We start from the raw sequence: 22816 nt of genomic DNA on the forward strand, positions 1-22816 counted from the left end.
CTGCTGGCACATACAAAAATCAACTAATGAAAGTATAAGTAAAATGGAACAACAAATTGATGCTTCAATAGTATTTAAATTGTAGTTTTTAGTACTCATCTATGGAAAACTTTTAGGATTGCAAACTGGAACCTAGGAGAGAGAAGGGTTTTTCTCTGTACCCTTCATGAAACCCTGAAAGAGAGTCTAAAATTTTGGTTATATATCCTTTTTCTAATTATATTTTGGTTTGCCCCATGCAAACAGAGTAAGACAGCTGAGTCTCTGTGCATTTTATCGTTTATTTGTCCAACTTTGAAATGACAGACACCAGTTCAATGACTTTCTGTTATGCAACATCCTGTAGGTATGTGTATTCTAGAAAGTGTTAAAGAGTATAGTAATCCTGTACTATGAATTAAAGAGTATAGCAATCCGGTACTATGAATATTGTAAGCTAATCCAATTTTCTTTCCCTGTCACATGACTGATAACTGATTAGAGTGTCTTTGATTTATTGTACTGTGGGAACTGTGTTCATTCAATACTTTGTTTATAAATCATAGGTCAGAAAAAATTGCATCATTTCATATGTAGAAGGGATTGGTAGTAGGTGTTCAATTTAGAAGAAACTGCGTAATCTGCAAGGCACAAGTAACAGAGATGGTGCTGTTTTTCAATGTTCTCAAGTAAATAAATATCTATAGCCACAAGTGAGTACAAAAACATTGCACTGACATGTACAAAGAATATGTGAACCCTAACCATAATATACAGAGTAGGTGAAAAGTAGGTTTACAATTGTGAGTACATAAAAGTCTATTCTCGTATTAATATTTTTAATTACTGTATTTTCTACATGAACTGTAAATCTACTTTGCTGCACCTTGTATATAGGAAGAATGTAATCTCACAGAAGGGGGGCTGACATAGTAATGTTTGCAAATCAACATGAAAATATATTCCCTTGTCAAGGTATAAACAGGGAGTAGAAACCACAGATGGCTAGCCCTGTAGTACATGTCATGCTGCTATTGTTTTGGGACATACTGCTTTCTGATAGTTTTAATTCAACTTGTCCTACTACAAGATTGTTATCCAGCCCACTGATATTCTGTAACTGGTCTGTTGATAGTTAAAGGATTATCAACAAATGATAAAATCTGTGGGAGTATTACAAAACTATAAAGAAGCAATCAAAGACATTTAATTATTACATGAACATTTTTTAACTATTCAAACTGTTCACTAGTTTTATTTCAAATACAGGACTTAACATGAATTTCTGCAGTTCATAGCATATGCCTCAACTGATTTCTTCATAGAAGTCTATTAAGATGGATTTAAAACATGTATATTAAAAATGTGCCTTTGTTTCAAATAAGATAGTACAGTAAAACAATTTCTTTTGCCACTTTACAAAAACTGAATTGAGATAAAATTGTAAGCACATTTTACTATAAAATTAATGTTATCCCAAATGTAGTGGTTGTGTACAGATTTAAAACTTAAGCCATAAAACATTTACTCTTACCCACTGTGGATGGAATTAATGTACTTTGATATACACTGCATATATTTGGCCCTGTCACACGTGACAGGTGTGACTCAATTGGTTGGGCATCATCCTGCAAAACAAAACATCACCAGTTCAATTTCCATTCAGGGCACATGCCTGGATTGCGTGCGAGATCTCTGGTTGTGGGCTACTGATCGATTTTTCTGTCATACATAGATGTTTCTTTCTCCTCCCCTTCTCTCTCTAAAAGTAAAATCTTAAAAAAAATTTTATACATTTGTATTGTTCACCATAGACATGCCAAAAGACAAATGCTTCTGACATTTATTACTCAGCACCTAAATTTCTCCTGTCTGGTGCGCTCAGTGGGTGGAACACCAGCTTACACCATCAAGAGTCTCATTTAGGGCACATAGCTGAGAGATACTGATTATTACATAAAAAGGGCACGAAATACTACTCTTTAAAAACTTTCCTAAAAGATGACTTTTATAGGCCTGGTTGGTGTGGCTCAGTGAATTGAAGTGTGTCTGCCTGCTAACCAAAGTGTTGCCAGTTCCATTCCCAGTGGGGTGCACATGCCTTGCAGACAGTTCCAGTCCCCAGTAGGGGGTGTGTGAGACCCAACCATGCAATGATGCTTCCGTCCACCTCCCTCTCTCTCAAATATTTAAAGAAAAATATTGTAATCTTAAAGTCATTCTAAAAAGAAGGTCATTTTCCACCTCAACATGAGTGATTTTTATTACTAAATTTAATGTTGAACAATATTTTGTACCTTTATTGTAGGTTAAGAATAAAACCATGATTTTCAAAATATATATAGCATTCCAAAGGATTGAATAATATATTCATCTGAAGATACATTTCTTTCATCCTCAGCCAAGGACATTTTTTCCTTGCTTTTTAGAGAGAGAGGAAGGGAGAGAAACTACTTTGTAAGAGCATTGATTGGTTGTCTCACATGCATGGATGGACAGTCTATTATATGTGCCTGGGCTCAGGATCAAACCCACAAGTAGGCATGTGCCCTGACTAAGAATCTAATCCATGACCTTTCAGTTACCAGATATTTCCTCAACCAACTGACCCACACCAGAAATGAGTAAATTCTTCCAGGTAAAAGATGATTTCCTGCTATGCCATCTTATCTAGGCAGCTCAGTTGCCTGGAGCATTCTGCAATACAGCAAAAGTTTGCAGTTTGGTTCCCTGTCAGCGCCCACAACCAAAGTTGCAGCCTCAAACTCTAGTAAGGGTACATATGGAGGCAATCAATCCTTTTCCTTTCACATCAATATTTCTCTCTCTCTTTCTCCCTTCCTTTACATCTAAAATCAGTAAATATATTCTTGGGTAAGGATTTTTTAAAAGGGGGAAATAAAGAACATTGGCATTGTCCTCTACCTGCCATCTGTGTCCCAGTGTTTGTGTGCATGCTTACACCAGCTGATCTTCCTAAGATCCCCATTTTCTCTCCAACATGGTGAAGAAAACTGACATGAACCAAGAAAAACCTCACTAAACTGCAGGTGTGACTGGTCATTGATGAGAAAGGAACTGTTCACAGAGAGAAGATGGTTCATAGAATAGCTACAGCAGATAATAAAACATTTCAGTTTTCCTTAAAGATGTTAGGGGTAACAATATTTCTGGTACTAAAGAGGCAAACCAAGTTCACAAAACAAACAATAGTAATCCATTTAAATAACTGAAGTTCAGGCATCCTCACAGTGAACAGTTTCACCACTACAGCCCACACTGAGATACAACAGGTGATGGAAATGGTACTCAGAATCCTACACCACCGTGGTACAGACAGTCTGACTAGTTTAAGGAGACTGGCTGGAGCTGTCCCCAGTTTGTAGGTGGGAATGTACCACTTGCTTACAGGAAAGGATGACGACAATGAAGTTGACAATCTTGTGGAGAACTGTGATGAGGCTTCCAAGGATGAGGCAAACATAATTACATCAAGTTGTGAAGAAGATAAAACTAGAAGTTACTGGGAGCTGTTATTTTTATACTGTGACTGCTTTCTCAAATTTTATTTATGAACCTGATATAATCTAGACAGCTAATATTTTCTTAGCACAAGCCCCCTGAACTGTGCAGCTCTTTTTGTTTTTTGGTTATGCACAAATCCATCTTTTTTTTTTTTTAAGATTTATTTTTAGAGAGAGGGAGAGGAAGAAAGGAAGAGAGACATGGATGTGTGGTTGCCTCCCCTATGTCCCAACCAGGAAGTTGACCCGACGGAGGCATGTACCCTAAGTGGGAATGAATCAGTGACCCTTTGGTTGGCACGCCTGCTCTCAATGCGCTGAACCATACTAGCCATAAAAATCAATCTTTGTGCGGAGGAAGCCCTGGTATAAAGTTTGAAACAAAAGTAAACAAAAGAATGCAAAACAGAAACAGTGGAGTTAAGAAGGTTGTAATAGTTCTATTGGACTGTACAAAGGACACTAGCTTAGATCTGGAGGAGTGATTGAGAAGGGACCGAGAGCAAGGGAAGAGTCAGCTACCGGCCTATTACTTTCAGAGGTAGTGAAAGTGGCGTCTTTTGACGGCGCAGGCGCACTACCTGCGCACTATCGACTAATCCAGTACCCCTAGTCAGGGGCTCAGGCTCTGACGTGCATGGCACGGCGTGGTCCACCGCACTCTGTTGTCTCCAGTACCTTCCTGAGACCTTCCCCACCGCTCTTTCCCAATACAGGTCACCTACTGAGTGACGGAGGTTTTCTTCAGCAGGATAAAATGACTACCCCATCAGGTTACTGCTTCTCCCCAGACAGACATGTCCACCAGCCAGTTAGCACACAGAGTAGTCAACTTCTTGCTCTGGGCTGACTTGTGGGCAGGGTTCTGGCAGCCAGCAAGTTGAGTTGAGCTACAGCTGACGTGAGTCAACAAAGGTCACGTGAGAAAACGGGTCGCTCTAATTGGCAGCACGTGCCTACTTGTATGGGGGAGGTTTCTTCGCACTTGATGTTTGCCTGTGTCACAATTACAAGTTTGTGCTACTGCTGGCGAAGTTTGTGATTCTCCGAAATCCTTCTGGCACCGCAAGCTTGCGTCTTTTCTGGTATCCCCACCTATTCTGAGATGGGATCTGGTAGCAGAGGGCAGTAGCCCCCGCATCTGCTCCTCTCGCCATCACTTGGGATTTATTCGCCGCCATCCGTGGTGCTGGAGGTGGGACCGATAAAGTTAGTGTCCAGGTTTCAGGTGCTAGGGTGCCTTTCAGCTGTGCACTGAGGGTTGATAAATTTCGGTGTTAGGGTTTTTCATTTGTTGCTTTTCCATGAAATCTTGCGGAGTGTCGCTTGCTAGTACCACCTCTTCTTTCCGGGATGACGGAAAGAAAATGGCGGCGGGAAAAGAGAGCAGTGAGTGCAAGGACGGATCCTTAAGCTTGACAGCCGAAGAGAAGGAGGTGCTGGGCGGATTGGACAGGTACAGATCACCTTCACTTCCTTACCCGCCTTTAGGGAGGCTGCCTCCGCTTTCTGCTGAGGCCTGGATACATCTTGCCGTTGGTGGCAACTGGGGGTGATTCCAGAGCTTTCCGAGAGTCGGATACTGGGGCCTTGAGCTTGGGAAGGGATGGGTCCGTGGCTCTTACACAACCTCGATGAGCCTCCTGTATCTCATTCCACAGCCGGCTGTTTGGATTCGTTAGACTTCACGAAGATGGCGCCAGGACGAAGACCCTTTTGGGCAAGGTAAGGCAATCGCGGGCCGACACTGCTTTGTGTGTGCCCTGGATCTGGGTCCTGTGGCCCCGAGGCTCATTGTCAGTCATTGTCGCTGTAAACGAAAAGTAAAGTTTTTGGTCATATCTCAGTGCAAATACTTTGTTTGCTGTTTTCTGAAATTCTCTCTTTGAGCTTGAGGTGCAGACATACTGGTGGTTTCGAGCCTGGCTGATCCGTTGTCTCAGAGTACTTTGGTGACAAGATCTGTGAATTTTAGAATCAGAAGCTCGTGACTGTGTCCTATTTTCAACATTTCTACTTCTGGGCCCCTATGGTGTTATTTTCTTTTGACGATCAGCTGGGATGTCAAATTTGAGCTACACACCTTTTAGGTTTCCTTGTATCACTTTTCTCATGTGCTGTGGGCTACAATTCCATTACAGCTGTAATGAATTTGTGTTAGGTATTGCACCAATTTATTAATCAGTATCTTTTCTACCTGAAGTTATGTGGTTTGTGTATTTGTTTCCTTCTAGCAGCCACAGAAATACTGTTCTGAACAAGATTTTAATGTTGTGTTTTTCCCTGTGCCTTGTATCCAGTATGTTACAAAGATCAAGACTGGAATCTCTGTTTATTAGTGTGAAAACTTCTTGGCGCTGATTTAGGTAATGGCTTCCCTTATCGGCTAAGATGGCGGGAAAGAGTGGGAGGAGAAATGAAGGGCTGATTTAGAGAAGGGAGGAGATATGACCAGGGAAATCCTAAAGGTGAGTAGGCCTTTACCTCTCAAGACGGTAGTTTGTTTCATAAAGACTGACCACTATTATTTAAAACTAATAATATGTTGTATTTTATAAGCTTGTCAGCAGCATACATAAATATACAATGTACTCATCAAGTTACATATTTAGTTACTCTCATCTAAGGTATTCAGTAAAAGCCACTGGAATGTCTGTCTCTATCATATATATATATATTTTATCGCCTGAAAAAAATTTCATTAAAGATTATCTGCACTCAGTACGATGTCAGTACCAGGCCTGTGTGCAATAAATGTTGCTTCAACTAGATAATTTCTCCATCTGAAATGAGGTGCTGTGAAGTTGATGTAGTTAATGCTGCAATTCACAAGAAATTATTGAGTTTTTGTTATTGAAATTTTCTTGCCAATTATTCTTATCTGTAGTTTGACTTAGGCACAGTCTTAAGATTCATTTACCACTTTATTTTTTTAAGGCAAATAATGACTAGAAACTGAAGTTAAAATTTTTTGTAAATGCACTCCATTTTCATAGAGTAGATAACAATTTGCTCCACCAAAAACATTGGAAAAATATACACTAGCTCTGTTGTAATTTAAGCAATTGTGATTGTGTTAATTTTTTTGAAAAGATTGGAGTATTTAAATATTTTGCTTTTAAAGTTACTTCGTTAGATTAATTTTTTGAACTTAAAGGAACATTTTACATTGTACTGACTTTATCATTTAACTTTAGGTTAATAGAGTTGTTTATATTGATGGTACTTGAAAAAAATGGGCAAATCTATTCCTTCGGTTATGATGATTAAGAAATAAAAGTGATGTGGTGAAGTTTTATGTTTTGTAGGTAATTTAAAGCATTTTGCTTTTTAAAAACTTGAAATATCCAGTAGCATTTTCGGGTAAATTATTAATATGTGGTGATTAATATTAGACATTATTTTGGAATGAATTGTTCAGATATGGGCCACATATCTGAACATTGGCTTTAGGTTTCAAGGTCCTGATATTTTTTGATTACTTGTGAAGTTGTGCTTATCTTTAATTACAATATTTTAAATATGAAGTTAAAACTACCATGTTTGTAAAGCATTTGTAAAACTGAATAGTGTTTTGTTAAATTGCTATGAATATTTTCTGTGAAATGCAAATAAATTGATTTGACTTAGCTTTGAGACTTGTAAACTCCCATCTGCTTAGGTCAAGCCTCATTAATTTTAGTATTAAAATGCAGTAAAATATTTTGGGGTAAATGCTATTAACCCCATGGTCTCTGCCTCTCCTGTCCACCTCCTATCCCCAGCTCTATTGAATTAAAGTTGGCTTAAAATAAAACTGCACATACTTAGAACAACTACCTCAGAGTATTTTGGTATATATGCATATCCGTGAAGCCATCACCACAATTAAGATAATGTCATATATATCATCTCCAAAGATGTCACCTTGGAAGTTTCTTCCTACTTTGTCATTGTGTAACACCACTAACATTCATTGATCTTCTTAGTGATCATGTAGAATGTAGATTCCAAATGTTTGGAATTTTATATAAATGGATTTATTCACTATGTACCCTTTTTGTGTGGATTTTTATGACAACATAATTTTTTACATTTATCCACGTTGTAATGTATATAGTTAACATTTTGTTCCTTTTAAACACTGAGTAGAATTCTGTTGTCTCATTCGATTCTTCACTGCTTCCTTGTCAGTTTGAATTAGATGTGAAATATTAATAAGAAATGTTTGACCCCATCTATCCTCAAAACTTGTGTTCGAATTATGTCTTTTCCTTCCGTTTTCATAAAGTGGGGGTACTTTATCCCAATAGCTAGTTTCTTTTAGTCTCTTAATAAAAAAGTTTTAATGTAAATGCTTCTATGAACCATTAGAATGGTTGTTACAGTAATACACTCTTTTTTTTTAAGCTTTTATTTATTTATCTTTAGAGGGGAAGGGAAGGAGAGAGGGAGAGAAATATCAATGTATGGTTGCCTCTCATGTGTCCCCTTGCTGGGAACTGGTCTGCAACCCAGGCATGTGCCCTGACTGGGAATCTAACTGCGATCCTCAGTCCCACCAGCCAGGGCTATAAGTAATACACTCTTAAATTTATGTAATACAGGTATTTTTGTGAGATTGCTATATGATATACAATGTTGGAAGTTTTAGTTTAAAAAATAAATTAGTTCTGTTTTTTTTAGTCAAATTTGAAAATAAGCTATACACAAGTAAAGGGTACCTTAATCAGTTTTTGAACTGACACTAACCTTTGTTTTTGTAGTAATACAGGTTTTAACTTATATTTAAATTATAGTATAGTTTAAGAAATTAGCCAAACCTTTTAATAGAAATTAATGACAATTACTTTTGTTGGGTTTTGGAAATATTTTGGGTTGATTTTGATTATGTAGAGTAGATTATAAAGAGTAGAGTTGAAACAATATCCTTGTTAAAATGTTCCTTTAACATAATGCGTCAGGCCTAAGGAATGCAGTCTGTCTCAAGGAACTATTGCTCAAATGCCCTCTGTTTTCTATTTAGAAGTATCTTCATCATTTTTTAGTTTAATTTAGATATTTTGTAACTACAACTTTTTTTGGTAATTATTTTAATCAGTAAAATGATTATTAGGGAAATCATGTTTACTGTTCAACAATATATGCTTTTTGTCCTGGAAATGGTTTTAGAAAAGTTGCTCTTTATTTTTAAAAAAGGTTTCGTTTACTTATTCTTTAGAGAGAGGGGAAGGGAGGAAGAAGGACAGAAAGAATGTGTGGTTGCCTCTCACACGCCCCCTTACTGGGGACCTGGCCTGCAACCTAGGCATGTGCCCTGACTGGGAATTGAACTGGCAACCCTTTGATTCGCAGGCTGGCACTCAATCTACTGAGCCACACCAATCAGGGCAGGAAAGTAGTTCTTTAAAAGTTTTGGGGTAATTGAAGTAGTTTAAAATATACTAAAGCATTTTTCTAAATATGATTTGCTTGCATGGAAAACTTAGTTGCAGATAGCTATTTTATACTGTAATGATTGAATGGTAATAATTAAGATAATTTACCCTGTGTGTATGTTCTGTAATTTATTTTATTTCAGCTTATATTAGTTTAATTTATTTTAGCTTATTTTTAGTTTACTGTATCTGATATAATCCTCACATGCTTATTGACTTTTAGAGAGAAGTGAAGAAGGGAGAGAAAGAGAGAAAGGAGAGAAACATCCATGTGAGAGATGTTTTTCATCTGTCAGTTTCCTGTGCTTCCCTTTCTCCTTCCCTTCCCCTCTCTCAGGACCAAACCTTCAATTCAGACATGTGCCCTGACTGGGAATTGAACCTATGACCCTTTGGTTTCAAGCGCTCCAGCCACAAAGGCAGGGTCGTGTATTCTCTTCTTTGACATTTAAACATATACTTATTTCCAGTTTAGAAGGTTGTTTGAGTTCAAGTGCCCATAGAAATAATGTCCTGTTTTATTGTTTGGAAATTAAGCCTTTAATTTTGTGTATTAAAAAGTGTATTTTCATGTTAGGCAATTTGTCTTGTAAACAATATGTGTTTTGTTTTGTGGGGTTTTTTTTTTGTGCATATTACTGGACAAAGTCTGAGGTAGGTATCCATATAGGAATGTTATTGTAAAATTTTGATGTAATACTGGTCATTGAAGATACTGTAGATTGAAGAGATTATTGAAAATTTGTATTTGGGAACATGATTTAGAACTGTCAGATTATAAACAGTCACTTTCTTAGTTTTTATTTTCTTTTTTAAAATTAGGTAGATCTTTATATAGTCAAACAGAATAACTGAAAGATTTGACTGCTGTTATTTAATGTACTGAGTAAGACTATTTTTCCAGATATGATTTTTTGAGTTAGGTTATAAAATTGATTTAAAAACCTCACTGTTTAAACAAAAATGAAACTTAGCATTTAGAAAACTGTAGAATTAAGACATATGTTCGCCCTGGCTGGTGTAGCTCACTGGATTGAGCACGGGCCTTTGAACCAGACAATCGCGGTTCGATTCCCAGTCAGGGCACATGCCTGGGTTGCAGACCAGTTCCCTGCAGGCCAGTTCCCAGCAGGGGACCCACGGAAGGCAACCATACATTGATGTTTCTCTCCCTCTCTCCTTCCAAAGATAAATAAATAAAATATTAAAAAAAAAAAAAGACATATGTTCCTTTTAGTGTTGATTTTTGTGATGCTTTGAACAATTTGCAACTGATGCTAAGTGAATGATGCTAATATTTTTGAAAACCATAAGTTTGTTTGAGTTGACAAATTAGTGTGTATATACGTATTTGTAGACTGTTAATGGAAGTTTTAAAAAATTATTAGCATATTTTGTTATCTTATCATTGGAGGCTAACACAGTTGGCTTTTGAACTGAAAGCATAAGGCAGAACAACAAAAACTGAAGTGTGATAAGTCCAAGGGTTTATACAGTCAGTGTAAGTTTCTTTTTTCATAGAAATTTTATCTATCTGTCTGTTTATCTTGAGAGAGGGAAAGGGAGGGAGAAAAACATGGATCAGTTTCCCCAACTGGGCACCTTGCGCACAACTTGTGCCCTGACTGGGAATCAAAATGGCAGCCCTTTGGTTAGCCAGTGTAAGTTTTCAACTACATGAAATAAAAAGGTCTTACTGTTGTGAAAAATGACATTTTGAAGGGAGGAAAGATATGTAGACTTCAACTAGTACTAGTAAGATACTCTGTTTTAACTGTACTACTTGATGGTATACTATTTAATTGTTTTTCTTAGTGGACCATAGGGGTTGTATATGTATAATTCATCTGTAAAACAATGGTAGCATGAGGTAGTTAGCTTGTAGAGAGTAATTGCTTGCCTTAAATACAAGATATTACATTATTTTGTGTATTTTTATTTATAAGAAGTTATTCCTTGATGTTATATGGTTTGTAATATTCATTTGGATTTAAGACTTATATACATTCTCAATTCCATTTCTGACAATTTTTCATTGGTCTTTCAAAATGGATTTGGACTATTTGTAAAATTGAGCAAGTTTGAATTGAATTTAGATAGAATCTAAAGACTTTAAAAGGTATAAACAGCTTTGGTTTTTTTTTAAGATTTTATATATTTTTAGACAGGGAAAATGGGGGAGAGAGTTAGAGAAACATCAATGTGTGGTTGCCTCTCACATGGCCCCCACTGGGTACCTGGCCTGCAATCCAGGCATGTGCCCTGACTGGGAATCGAACTGGCGACCCTTTGGTTCTCAGCCCACACTCAGTCCACTGAGCTACACCAACGAGGGCTAAACAGTTTTATTTTTATTTTAATTCTCACTTGAGGATATGTTTACTGATTTTAAAGAGAGAGTGAGAGAGAGAAACAAAATGTGAGAAACAAATATTGATCGGTTCGCTCCCATGCATGACAGTACTGGAGATGAAACCCAAAATATGCCCTGACTAAGGAATTGATGATGTACTGATGACGCTCCAACTAACTAAGCCAGTGGTCAGAGCAAGAGATTTTAATAATAGTTCATAAGAAAAACAGAATAGATTAATTTTGAAGCATTTACTAACTATGGAAAAAATAAATTTATCATAATCATGTAGAAAATTTTAAACATTTGTTTGGTGTCATTCTAGTTCTTTTTGATGTTTTATACGAAACCATACATTTAAGTCATATTTTTTTAATGTTGACATTAATGAGATTTTTGGTTAGATAAATCTGTGGTAGGGAACTGGCCTATTTCTTTTTTGTGGTGGGATGTTTATCAGATTATCTCCATACTTCCCCACATTTCTATGAGAGAGGAACAAGTCTCTCCCCTTTCTTTCACTCTCTGGTCCAAAATTGGGGGTTTTTTTCTCATCAGGGAAAACCAGAGAAACCAGATTCCAAGGCAACAGGTTTGCTTTTTGTTGTTGTTTCTCTTTCTGTTTTTTGCAAATAAAAGCAGTTTTTGTCATGGAGCAGCCAGACGTGTAAAGTATCTGAAAAATCATTTGTCTACCTTTTTGTTCATTTTAATCTTATTTGACATCTAATTCTGTCAGCATAATATTTGACTGTTGGATGAGGAATAAAAGTTAAGAACTTAGTACTCAAATCATGGGTTTATGGGCCAAAATATTTAAGTTCTGGTTCTTACCCTGGCATGTGGTGCTTAGTTGGTTGGAGTGTTATCCTTTAACTAAAAAGTTGTGGGTTCAATACCTGGTTAGACGACATACCTAGGGTGCAGTTTTGATCCCCAATCAGGGTACCAGTCTCTGATCCTGACATGTTCAAGAGACAAGCGATTGTCAATTCATCTCGCTCACATTGATGTTTCTTACTTGTCATTTCTCCCTAATAAGCAATGAAAAAAAGTTCTTGGGTGAAGATTAAGAGAAAATAATACAATTCTGTTGCTTACCAAACATTATCTTTCATAAGGGAACTAGTAACAATGTTAGTGTGAACAGTTCTTTTTAATAACAAGAGGAAGTTTGCTGCCCTAGTTGGTGTGGCTCAGTGGATTGGGTGCTGGATTGTGAATGAATAAATTGCTGGCTTGATTCCCAGTCAGGCACTTGCTTGGGTTGCAGGCCAGGTCTAGTAGGGGAAACATGAGAGGCAACCTCACATTGATGTTTCTCTCCCTCCTTTCTCCCTCCCTTTCCCTCTCTAAAAATAAATAAATCTAAAGAAAGAAAGTTTAAAAAGTGGGGTTGCTATAGCAGACTAATAGTGGCATGAAGGTACACTGAGAAGAGGAGGGTATGTACTGTATTATGGTAGCATCCTTTGGTTTAATCATGAAACAAGTTTATTATGTTTACATTTTGAATCTCTATTTGCTCGTAAATTTAATAATTAACTAGATATAAAAAGGGAAGTTTTAGCCCTGGCTGGTGTAGCTCAGTGGATTGAACATAGGCCTTCGAACCAGAGAATCGTGGTTTGATTCCCAGTCAGGGCACATGCCTGGATTGCAGGCCAGTTCCCAGCAGGGGACACACAAGAGGCCACCATACATTGATGTTTCTCTCCCTCTCTCCTTCCCTTCACATCTGAAGATAAATGAATAAAATATTTAGAAAATAAAATAAAAATGGGGAGAACACTCTCCAAAAACTCAAATCTCATTACATTATGGTGCTTAGTGTCCCATTTCAGTTCCAGATTGAAACCAGGGCATATTCCTGGGTTGCGGACCGGTTCCCTTCAGGCCAGTTCGCAGCAGGGGACGTACAAGAGGCAACCATACATTGATGTTTCTCTCCCTCTCTCCTTCCCCTCTAAAGATAAATAAATATAATAAAATCTAAAAAGAATTTCTTTAAGAAAAAAGGAAAGTTTTCTCAAGGTACAGTTAGTTAAAAATTTAAGAAAGTAACCTGTTGATTTAAAAAATGTCCAAACCCATAGATATATTGATGACAATGGCAAAATCTCAATATACTAAGACAACAGCTGTAGAGAATGGCAGGTTTACAGTGGTAAGGATGGTTACAGGAAATTGGTCAGTTGGTGGTAGATTAAGAAGGTACAGAAAGTGGGTAAATCTCTGGGAATAGATAAAACATAAAATGGATAGACCTATAATACTTTTACATTGGCTGGTATAAATAGTTCACACAGTACTGAAATGCTGTGCAAGAACAATGAAGAATCTAATGCTATAATAGTGCTCTGGAGCCGTGTTCCCTGAGAAGTCTGGAAAAGGACTTGGCTCTGTTATCCTACATTTGGGGGGTGGGAGCAGGAAGAACCCTGGCTAGTATAGCTCAGTGGATTGAGCCTGGGCTGTGAATCAGTCGCCAGTTCAGTTCCTGGGCAAGGTACATACCCGGGTTGCAGGCCAGGTCCCTAGTGGGGACCACATGAGAGGCAAACACACATTGATCTCTCTCTCCCTTCTTTCTTCCTCACTTTCCCTCTCTCTAAAAACAAATAAATAAATAAAATCTTTTCAATGAAAAAAAAAGAGGCTCAAGGAAGGTAAAGATAGCTCTGTCAAGAAAGATACAGACCTATGATGGGAATACCCCTATGGCCCACTTTAGTTGGGAGTTTCGATGTTCACACTATCCTATAAGGTAACTTTAGGTCTCTGAGTTTGTAAGGTCTGCCATACTAGCCTCCCCTGAGCTAATGAAGTTTTATATGTGGCTCCTTCATCCACAGCTTATTAGAAATGTATTTACAACGCCCACATTAACCTTAAAATGCTACTTTCACCCTGGCTGGTATGGCTCAGTAGACTCAGTGCCATTTGTGAACCACAAGTTTGCTGATTTAATCCCAGGGCACATGCCTGGGTTGCAGGCCAGGACCCTGGTAGGGGCTCTCAAGAGAGAACCACACATTGACATTTGTCTCCTCTTTGTCCCTCCCTTTCCCTCTAAGAATAAATGAAGTCTTTTAAAAAAATGTCAAATTATTTGTTTAATTAATGACAAGTTAAAATATACTGTAGCCTAATAATTTTAAATTAATTTTGTATTTTGTTTTGTTTTTAAAGATTTTACTTATTGTTAGAGAGAAAGAAAGGCAGGGGAAAAGGCAGGAAAACATTGATGTGCGAAAGATACATTGACCTTTTGCAACTACGGACTTGGCCTATAACCCAGGCATGTGCCCTGACTGCAGATTGAACTATCTTCTAGTTCACAGGCTGGCACTCAATCCACTAAGCCACACCAGCCAGGTATAAAGTTTTCTATTTTGTATTAACTTGTGGGATTTAAGAATAGATTCAGACATTTAATTTTCAGTGGTTGTAGTTGGTACTTATGTATATTTACTTGGCTAAGAGTAAAATAAAAACCATGACAGTCCTCTTTTATATCTTTCTGTAAAGAGAGTTGCCAGACTAACTTTATTTATAGTAGAGTAGATCTTTAACTTATTTTTAAGTACTGCTTTGGTTATATAAATTTTTTAAATTTTTTATTTAGTTTTTTTCAAGTACAGTTTCTTGTCTATTTCTCCTATCCCAGCCTCCCCCGCCCCTTGCTCCCCACCTCCCTCCCATTTCCACCCCCCTTAGTTCTCGTCCCTGTGTCCTTCCTATTTGTTCCTCCAAATCCCTCCCTCTTTTTCCCCTTAACTTCCCTTCCCTCTCCGCTCTGGTCACTGTCCCCTTGTTCTCTATTTCAGTGTCTTTGTTTTTTTTTTCTCCTTGCTTGTTTGTTTTGTTGTTTAGCTTCCTGTTAAAGGTGAGATCATATGGTATTTGTCTTTCAACCCCTGGCCTATTTCACTCAGCATAATGCTTTCCAGTTCCATCCATGTTGTTGCAAAGGGTAGGAGCTCCTTCTTTCGCTCTGCTGCATAGAATTCCATGTGTATATGTACCACAATTTTTTGATCCATTCATTTACTGATGGGCACTTAGGTTGCTTCCAGCTCTTGGCTATTGTAAATCGTGCTGCTATGAACATTGTGGTGCATAGGTTCTTTGGTATTGATGTTTTAGGATTCTTAGGATATAATCCCAGCAGTGTAATTGCTGGGTCAAAAGGCAGGTCGATTTTTATTTTTCTGAGAAAATTCCATACTGTTTTCCATAATGGTTGTACCAGTCTGCACTCCCACCAACAGTGAACTAAGGACCCCTTTTTCCCCACAACCTCTCCAACATTTGTTGTTTGTTGCTTTGTTTATGATAGCCATCCTGACTGGTGTAAGGTGGTATCTCATTGTGGTTTTAATTTGCATCTCTCTGATAGCTAATGATATTGAGCATTTCTTCATGTCTCTCTGGATCTTCGGTATGTCCTCCTTGGAGAAGTGTCTGTTCAAGTCCTTTTCCCATTTTTTAATTGGGTTGGGTGTCTTCTTAGAGTGGAGACGTGTAAGTTCTTTGTATATTTTGGAGATTAAACCTTTGTCTGAGGTATCTTTGGCAAATATGTTTTCCCATACAGTTGGTTGTCTTGCTAATTTAATACTATTTTCTTTAGCCACGCAGAAGCTTTTTATTTTGATGAGATCCCATTTGTTTATTCTTTCCTTTACATCCTTGCTCTAGGGGACATATCAGTAAAAAAGTTGCTGCGTGAAATATCTGAGATTTTCTTGCTGATGTTCTCCTCTAGGACTTTAATGGTGTCACGGCTTATATTTAAGTCTTTTATGCATCTTGAATTTATTTTGGTATATGGTGTAAGTTGGTGCTGAAGTTTCATTTTTTTGCACGTTGCTGTCTAGTTCTCCCAGCACCATTTGTTGAAGAGGCTATCTTTACTCCATTTTATGTTACTGCCCCCGAATATTAATTGACTGTAGAGAGTCGGGTTGATTTCTGGGCTCTCTGTTCTGTTCCATTGGTCTATGTGCCTGTTTTTATGCCAGTACCAGGCTGTTTTGATTACAGTGGCTTTGTAATACAGTTTGATATCAGGTATTGTGATCCCTCCTACTTTGTTCTTCTTTCTCAAAAGTGCAGCTGCTATTCGGGGTCATTTATGGTTCCCTATAAATTTTTGAAGTGTTCTATTTCTTTGAAATATGCCATTGGTACTTTAATAGGTATTGCATTGAATGTGTATATTGCTTTGGGTAGTATGGATATTTTGATGATGTTAATTCTTCCAATCCATGAACAAGGTATATGTTTCCATTTGTTTGTGTCTTCCTTGATTTCTTTCTTCAGGGCTGTGTAGTTTTTTGCATAGAGGTTTTTTACCTCCTTAGTTAGGTTTATTCCCAGATATTTTATTTTTCTTTTTGCTATATCGAATGGGATTTTTTCCTTGATTTCTGCTTCTGCCAATTCATTGTTGGTATACAAAAATGCCTTTGATTTCTGGATATTGACGTTGTAACCAGCTGTTTTGCCAAATTCATTAATTAGTTTGAGCAGTTTTTTGGTAGAGTCTGTAGGATTTTCCATGTATACTATCATGTCATCTGCAAACAGTGACAGTTTTGCTTCCTCCTTTCCTATTTGGATGCCTTTTATTTCCTTTTCTTGCCTGATCGTTGTAGCTAAAACTTCCAATACTATATTGAATAGAAGTGGTGAAAGTGGTCAACCTTGTCTTGTTCTGATCTTAGGGGAAAAGCTTTTAGTTTTTTTCCATTGAGTATGATATTGGCTGTAGGTCTCTCATATATGGCCTTTATTATTTTGAGAAATGCTCCCTCTATTCCCACTTTGCTGAGTGTTTTCTTTCTTTATTGTGTCTCTATCTGGTTTTGGAATTAAGATGATGCTGGTTTCATTAAAAGAATTTGGGAGTTTTCCATCCTTCTGGATTTTTTGGAATAGTCTGTGGAGAATAGGGGTTAGCTCTTCCTTGAATGCTTTGTAGAATTCTCCCATGAAACCATCTGGTCCGGGGCTTTTGTGTGATGGGAGTTTTTTGATTACTGCTTCAATTTCTTTTGCTGTTATTGGTGTGTTCAGATATTCTGCTTTATTTTCATTGAGTTTTGGAAGATTGTATTTTTCTAGAAATGTGTCCATTTCCCCTAGGTTTCCAAATTTCTTGGCATACAGTTCTTCATAGTAATTTCTTACAACCCCTTCTGTTTCTGTGGTATCAGTTGTAATCTCTCCTCTTTCATTTCTGATTGTGTTTATTTGTGTCTGTTCCCTTCTTTTCCTGATGAGCCTACTTAAAGGCTTGTCTATTTTGTTTATCTTCTCAAAGAACCAACTCCTGGATTCATTGATCCTTAAAATTGTGCTTTTAGTTTCTATGTCATTTAATTCTGCTCTAATCTTGGTTATTTCCTTCCTTCTGCTTGCTCTGGGCTGTCTTTGTTGTTGTTCCTCGAGTTTTTGCAGGCGTAGGGTTAGGTTGTTTGTTTGAAATGTTTCTATCTTCTTTAGGTAGGCCTGTATTGAAACTTCCCTCTCAGCACTGCTTTCGCTGTGTCCCATAAGTTCTGGGTTGTTGTGAGATCATTTTCATTTGTTTCCTGAAATGTTTTGATTTCTTCCCTAATTTCATTCTTGACCCATTTGTTGTTTGATAGTATACCATTCAGTCTCCATGATTTTGGGTGCTTTGGGTTTTTTTTCTTTGGGGTTGGTTTCCAATTTCAGTCCCTTGTGGTCAGAGAAGATGCTTGGTATGATTTCAATTTTCTCGAATTTGTTGAGGCTCGTTTTGTGTCCTATCTTGTGGTCTATCTTTGAAAATGTTCCATGTGCATTTGAAAAGAATGCGTATTTAGATTCTTTTGGATGAAGGGCCCTATATATATCAGTTAAGTCCATTTCATCAAGGGTGTTGTTTAATGCCACAATATCTTTCTTGATATTTTGTTTGGAAGATCTGTCCATTTTTGATAGTGGGGTGTTAAAATCCCCTACTATAATTGTGTTGCTGTCAATATCTTTCTTGAAGTCCTCTAAGATTTTGTTTATATATTTTGGTGCTATGTTGGGTGCATATATATTTATGATGTTAATGTCTTCTTGATGGAGTCTTCCCTTGAGTATTATGAAGTGACCTTCTGGGTCTCTCTTTATGGCTCTTTTTTTGAAGTCTGTTTTGTCTGATACGAGAATTGCTACCCCAGATTTTTTTTCTTGTCCATTTGCTTGGAAAATTTGTTTCCAGCCTTTCACTTTTAGTCTGTGATGGTCTTTTGTCCTGAGGTAAGTCTCTTGTAGGCAGCATATGTGTGGGTCATGCTTTCTTATCCATTGAGCTATTCTGTGTCTTTTGATTGGAGCATTTAATCCATTTACATTTAAGGTTATTATTGATAGGTACTTATTGATTGCCATTTTTGTACCTGTGTTCCTCTCTGTCTGTCTCTTTTCCTTCCTTCCCTTAAAGCAGTCCTTTTAGTATTTCTTGTAGAGCTGGTTTGGTGGAGGTGTATTCTTTTAGGCTTCTTTTGTCTTGGAAGCTCTTTATTTGGCCTTCTATCTTGATTGAGAACCTTGCTGGGTAAAGTCGCTTTGGTTGTAGGCCTCTGGTTCTCATTACTTGGAATATTTCTTGTCATTCTATTCTTGCTTGGAGTGTTTCCATTGAGAAGTCAGTAGCTAACCTTATTGGGGCTCCCTTATGTTACTTGTTTTTCCTCCCTTGCTGCCTTTAAGATTCTCTCTTTGTCTTGAAATTTTGCCATTTTAATGATGATGTGTCTTGAAGTGGGCCTCCTTGGGTTCCTCTTGATTGGGACTCTGTGATTCCTGGATTTGTGTGACTTTTTCTCTTATCAAATTAGGGAAGTTTTCCCTCATTACTCTTTCAAATAGGTTTTCTATCCCTTGTTCTTCTTCTCCTTCTGGTATTCCTATTATTCGGATATTATTACATTTCATATTGTCTTGCATTTCTCTTAATCCCTCTTCATTCTTTCGAGCCTCTTTTCATTTTCTTGCTCTTTCTGTGAGATGCTTTCTACCTTGTCCTGCAACTCACTAATCCTATCCTCCACTTCATCTATCCTACTTTGGAAACTTTTTACTGTGTTCTTCAATTCGGAAATTGTATTCTTTATTTCCTCTTGTCCCTTGCTGATAGTTTCTATTTCCTTTTTGATGTTGCTGTATTTTGCAGAGAGATCATTATAGTTCCCCTGTAGTTTCTGGTAGTTCACTGTGAGCTCTTTGAACTTCGTAATAACCATTGCTTTGAATTCACTATCTGTTAGTTGATTAGCCTCTATTTTATCTAATATTCTTTCTGAAGTTTCTGCTTTTTCTTTCGTTTGGGGATTGTTTCTTTGTCTTCCCATTGTTTGAGACTCTTCTTGTTAGTCTCTGCTTCTAAAATTGATCTGTTCTGAAACCCTGGTTTTATGGTGTAAACTTCTGTGGTATGATCCTTGTGAAGTTCAGTGGTGCAGACTCCTTGAAGTTTCTTGATGTTCTCTGTCTCTGCCTGCTCTCACACTAGTCCTCGCGCTAGTCCCTGCATTGGTCGCCTACCACTGTTGACTGTCCTGGCTCTGGTAGCCGCCTCCTCAAGCGCCCAGGCCCGTTACTACTGCAGCGGCACAGGGGCCAAGAATGTCCTGGCTCCCTTAGCTGACTCCCCTGCCGCCGCCCAGGACCGTGACAAGGGTTTGGAGTGTCCCGGCTTCCGTACCTGACTCCCCGGTGTCCAGTCCTGTTTCTATGGCAGTGGCACAGAAGCTTAGAATGTCCTAGTTCCGGTAACTGACTCCCTGGTGTCCAGTCCCATAGCTATGGCAGCGGCACAGGGGCTGAGAATGTCCTGGCCTTGGTAGCTGGCTCTCCAGTGCCCAGGCCCCTCTCTATGGTGGCGTCACAGGGGCCTCCAGTGTCCCAGCTCCTGCAACTGACTCTTGTGTTGCCCAGGCCGGTAGCTATGGCATCGGCATAGGGCCTGAGAATGTCCCAGCTCCGGTTCCTGACTCCTCTGTTGCCCAGGACTGTCACAGGGGCTTGGAGTGTCTGGCTCCAGGCCTGTTGCTATAGCGGCAGCACAGGGGCCGCTTGTGTTCCAGCTCCAGTAGCTGACTCTGCTGCTGTCTGGTGTTTCAGCGTTGGTCACAATCTCTGGTCTTTTAATTTCATAAATGCTGGGTAACCGATGGTTTATTGTGCTGTTTCTCTATAGATCTGCCAGGATTTTCACCCATGAGTATAGGAGCTAGAATCAGCTCCATCCTACTACGTCGCCATCTTCCCAGCATCCCTATATAATTTTTTTTTTTTTTGCTCTACATTTCAAATGTACTATTTATCAAAGGAAGAAAATGGCATTTGATGTGGGACTCTTTATTTCAAAATGCATTTTGTCATCCCAAGTGCATTTCCTGAGGTGGTGAGATTTCAATAATACTGACAAATTACTCTGCTTTCTTTGGGTATTACCAAGTGCATGTGTTTGTGTGTACGTGTCAATGAATATTTGATGTCAGGCACTTTTTCAAAGGTACCAACTTGGAAATATTTAGGGGTGTGTGCCCAGAGATCTAAGAATATATGTATTTTTTAGTAACCCCTTTAAATATGTAACAGGGTACAGCTGGAGTTGGGGGCCCAAGTAGGGGTTTGTAATGGGGTGTAGAACTTGGTGTCCAGGAAATATTAGAAAAATATATGTAGGACATCTTAAAATGTCCTCACCCCCACAAGTCTGACCTGAGGGATGGGATATATGGAGCAGGGCCATTGAGAGTTGTTTAGCATAGCAGCAGTTTTGCACGTAACCTCTAGAACAGTTATTTAAAATATCTATAACCTTTAACAGGTTGCATAAGTATGGTAAATAGCTGTGGCCTTGCTTTGAGCCAGGGGGAAGGGAGTGACTTCCACCAAGACTTAACTGGGAGGCAACTCCCCCTTGTTACAGGGCCTGTGTAAGAGCTTGGAAATGATTGGCTGCACACCACAGGACCACACCTGCCCAGACTTACTGTGGTAGCCCAGGAATGCTGGCAGGTGTAATTGATTGTGGGAGGAGTCTGAAATGGAAGAGTGGAGCTGGGATTTAAAGCTAGGTAGCAGCTGTGCCTGGTTGGGACCACATGGCTTTGGGGTGCTGCTGTTTGCCACGTGGCTTAGGAAGCAGGGGAGACCTTGCAGGGAAGGTAAGGGGTGAAAGGACTCTTGCTGGTGGGCCATGAGAAGGTGCCGCATGGTTTTGGATTAACTAGAGATTGTGGCTGGGAACCTGAGCCACCAGACTTCTTCTTTTCCACAGAGGGAGAAGGAAGGACTATATGCATTTGTGGGAAATACTAACGGACTTAAGTATTTTAATGAAGACATTAACTCATTACTCTAAGTCTATATAACTTTTAATAAATAATTCCTTTCCTTTTAGCATCGAGAAATGTCTTTCCCCAGCAGTGGGCAAGGCAAACCTAGTACGGATGGGGGCAGCCGCCTGGAGCAAAACGGGATCCTTTCAGTAATAGTATATCATTTACCACCCTTTTCCATTGGGTTTGTAACAAGTATACAAGTTACTATGTTGTTAATGCTGAGACAGGAAGTGGTTAAAATTGTAGAATCTGTTGTGGTTAGTGACAAGGTGTTTGTAGAGGGTTCCAGAACACTATTCTTTCTTGTTTTAGTAAAAAATATTTTATTTCTTCTTCAAACTCAGGAGTTTCAAAAAGAATACATTCGTTAGAAAGGATGTTGGAAGGTTATGTTTGTTTATGTGTTTGGGTTGAGATAATGTTTGAGTTACTATGGGTAAATTATATGAGGGTTATTAGGAAGGAAACAATTGAAAGACATTGTATTGTAGTGTACTTTGCCAACATACTTTGTAGAAACAGTGGTGTTAGGTCAGAGTCACTCAAGAAACCAGACGGATGTAGCGAGCTAAGGAGCAGGATTTATTAGTGGGGAATAAGAAGGAAAGTGGAGCCAACCTAGGGAGGTGAAGACTCTGTGAGGGAAAGTACAGCCAATCAAGGGAGGTTGGGACTCACTCGGTTGTTCTTAGGCAGGGTTTTTAAGTGCAAAAACCAATGAAGGGTGCGTGGTTGAGGTGTCAGAGTCTGACTGGCTAGAGCTGGTTGCTGGGTGCCCATTTCTGCTGACCATTGATTGTCCTTGATACATTTTGTCAGGTTCAGGTTAAAGCTGCATCCTGTATGCTGGATAGGCCCACCCCAGACCCCACTCTTAGCTGGGCATCTGTTTGTTGTTGGTGGGATAGGCAGTTTCCCAGGCACACATTTTCCCATTTGGTGATTTTCCATTCCTCCTAAACCTTCCTAGGTCTGTCAAATAGCTGCTCAGTGCAAATGGTAGTTACTATTGAGCAGCTCTTGTATTGTAAAGACATTTTTAATGTCACATGTAATTTTAAATTATATTACATCTGTATTAAAAATAGTAAAGATAAAATATAACTTTAATACCTAATTTAACCTAACATAATCAAAACTAATACTTTAATTTGGTTAACA

General features: G+C 38.4%; 1 protein-coding gene across 11 annotated transcripts in view; it reads left to right on the forward strand.

Moving 5' to 3' along the window:
* Positions 1 to 4484: 4484 nt before the first annotated feature.
* The window catches only part of LOC128627868 (lysine-specific demethylase 6A-like), a 235619-nt gene continuing 217287 nt past the window's right edge, over positions 4485 to 22816 (forward strand). For 10 of the 11 annotated variants that reach the window (XM_053668197.1, XM_053668198.1, XM_053668184.1 and 7 more), the window contains exons 1-2: positions 4485 to 4959; positions 5165 to 5228. In XM_053668197.1, the coding sequence (XP_053524172.1) occupies positions 4808 to 4959; positions 5165 to 5228 (216 nt within the window). In that variant the 5' untranslated portion in view covers positions 4485 to 4807. Of the gene's footprint in view, positions 4960 to 5164; positions 5229 to 22816 lie in introns of those variants that run through there. The other variant, XM_053668196.1, reaches the window with a different exon arrangement.

The sequence above is a fragment of the Artibeus jamaicensis genome, unplaced genomic scaffold, assembly GCF_021234435.1.
Source record: "Artibeus jamaicensis isolate MK-2021 breed Jamaican fruit bat unplaced genomic scaffold, CSHL_Jam_final contig_478, whole genome shotgun sequence".
NCBI classification, from domain to species: Eukaryota; Metazoa; Chordata; class Mammalia; order Chiroptera; family Phyllostomidae; genus Artibeus; species Artibeus jamaicensis.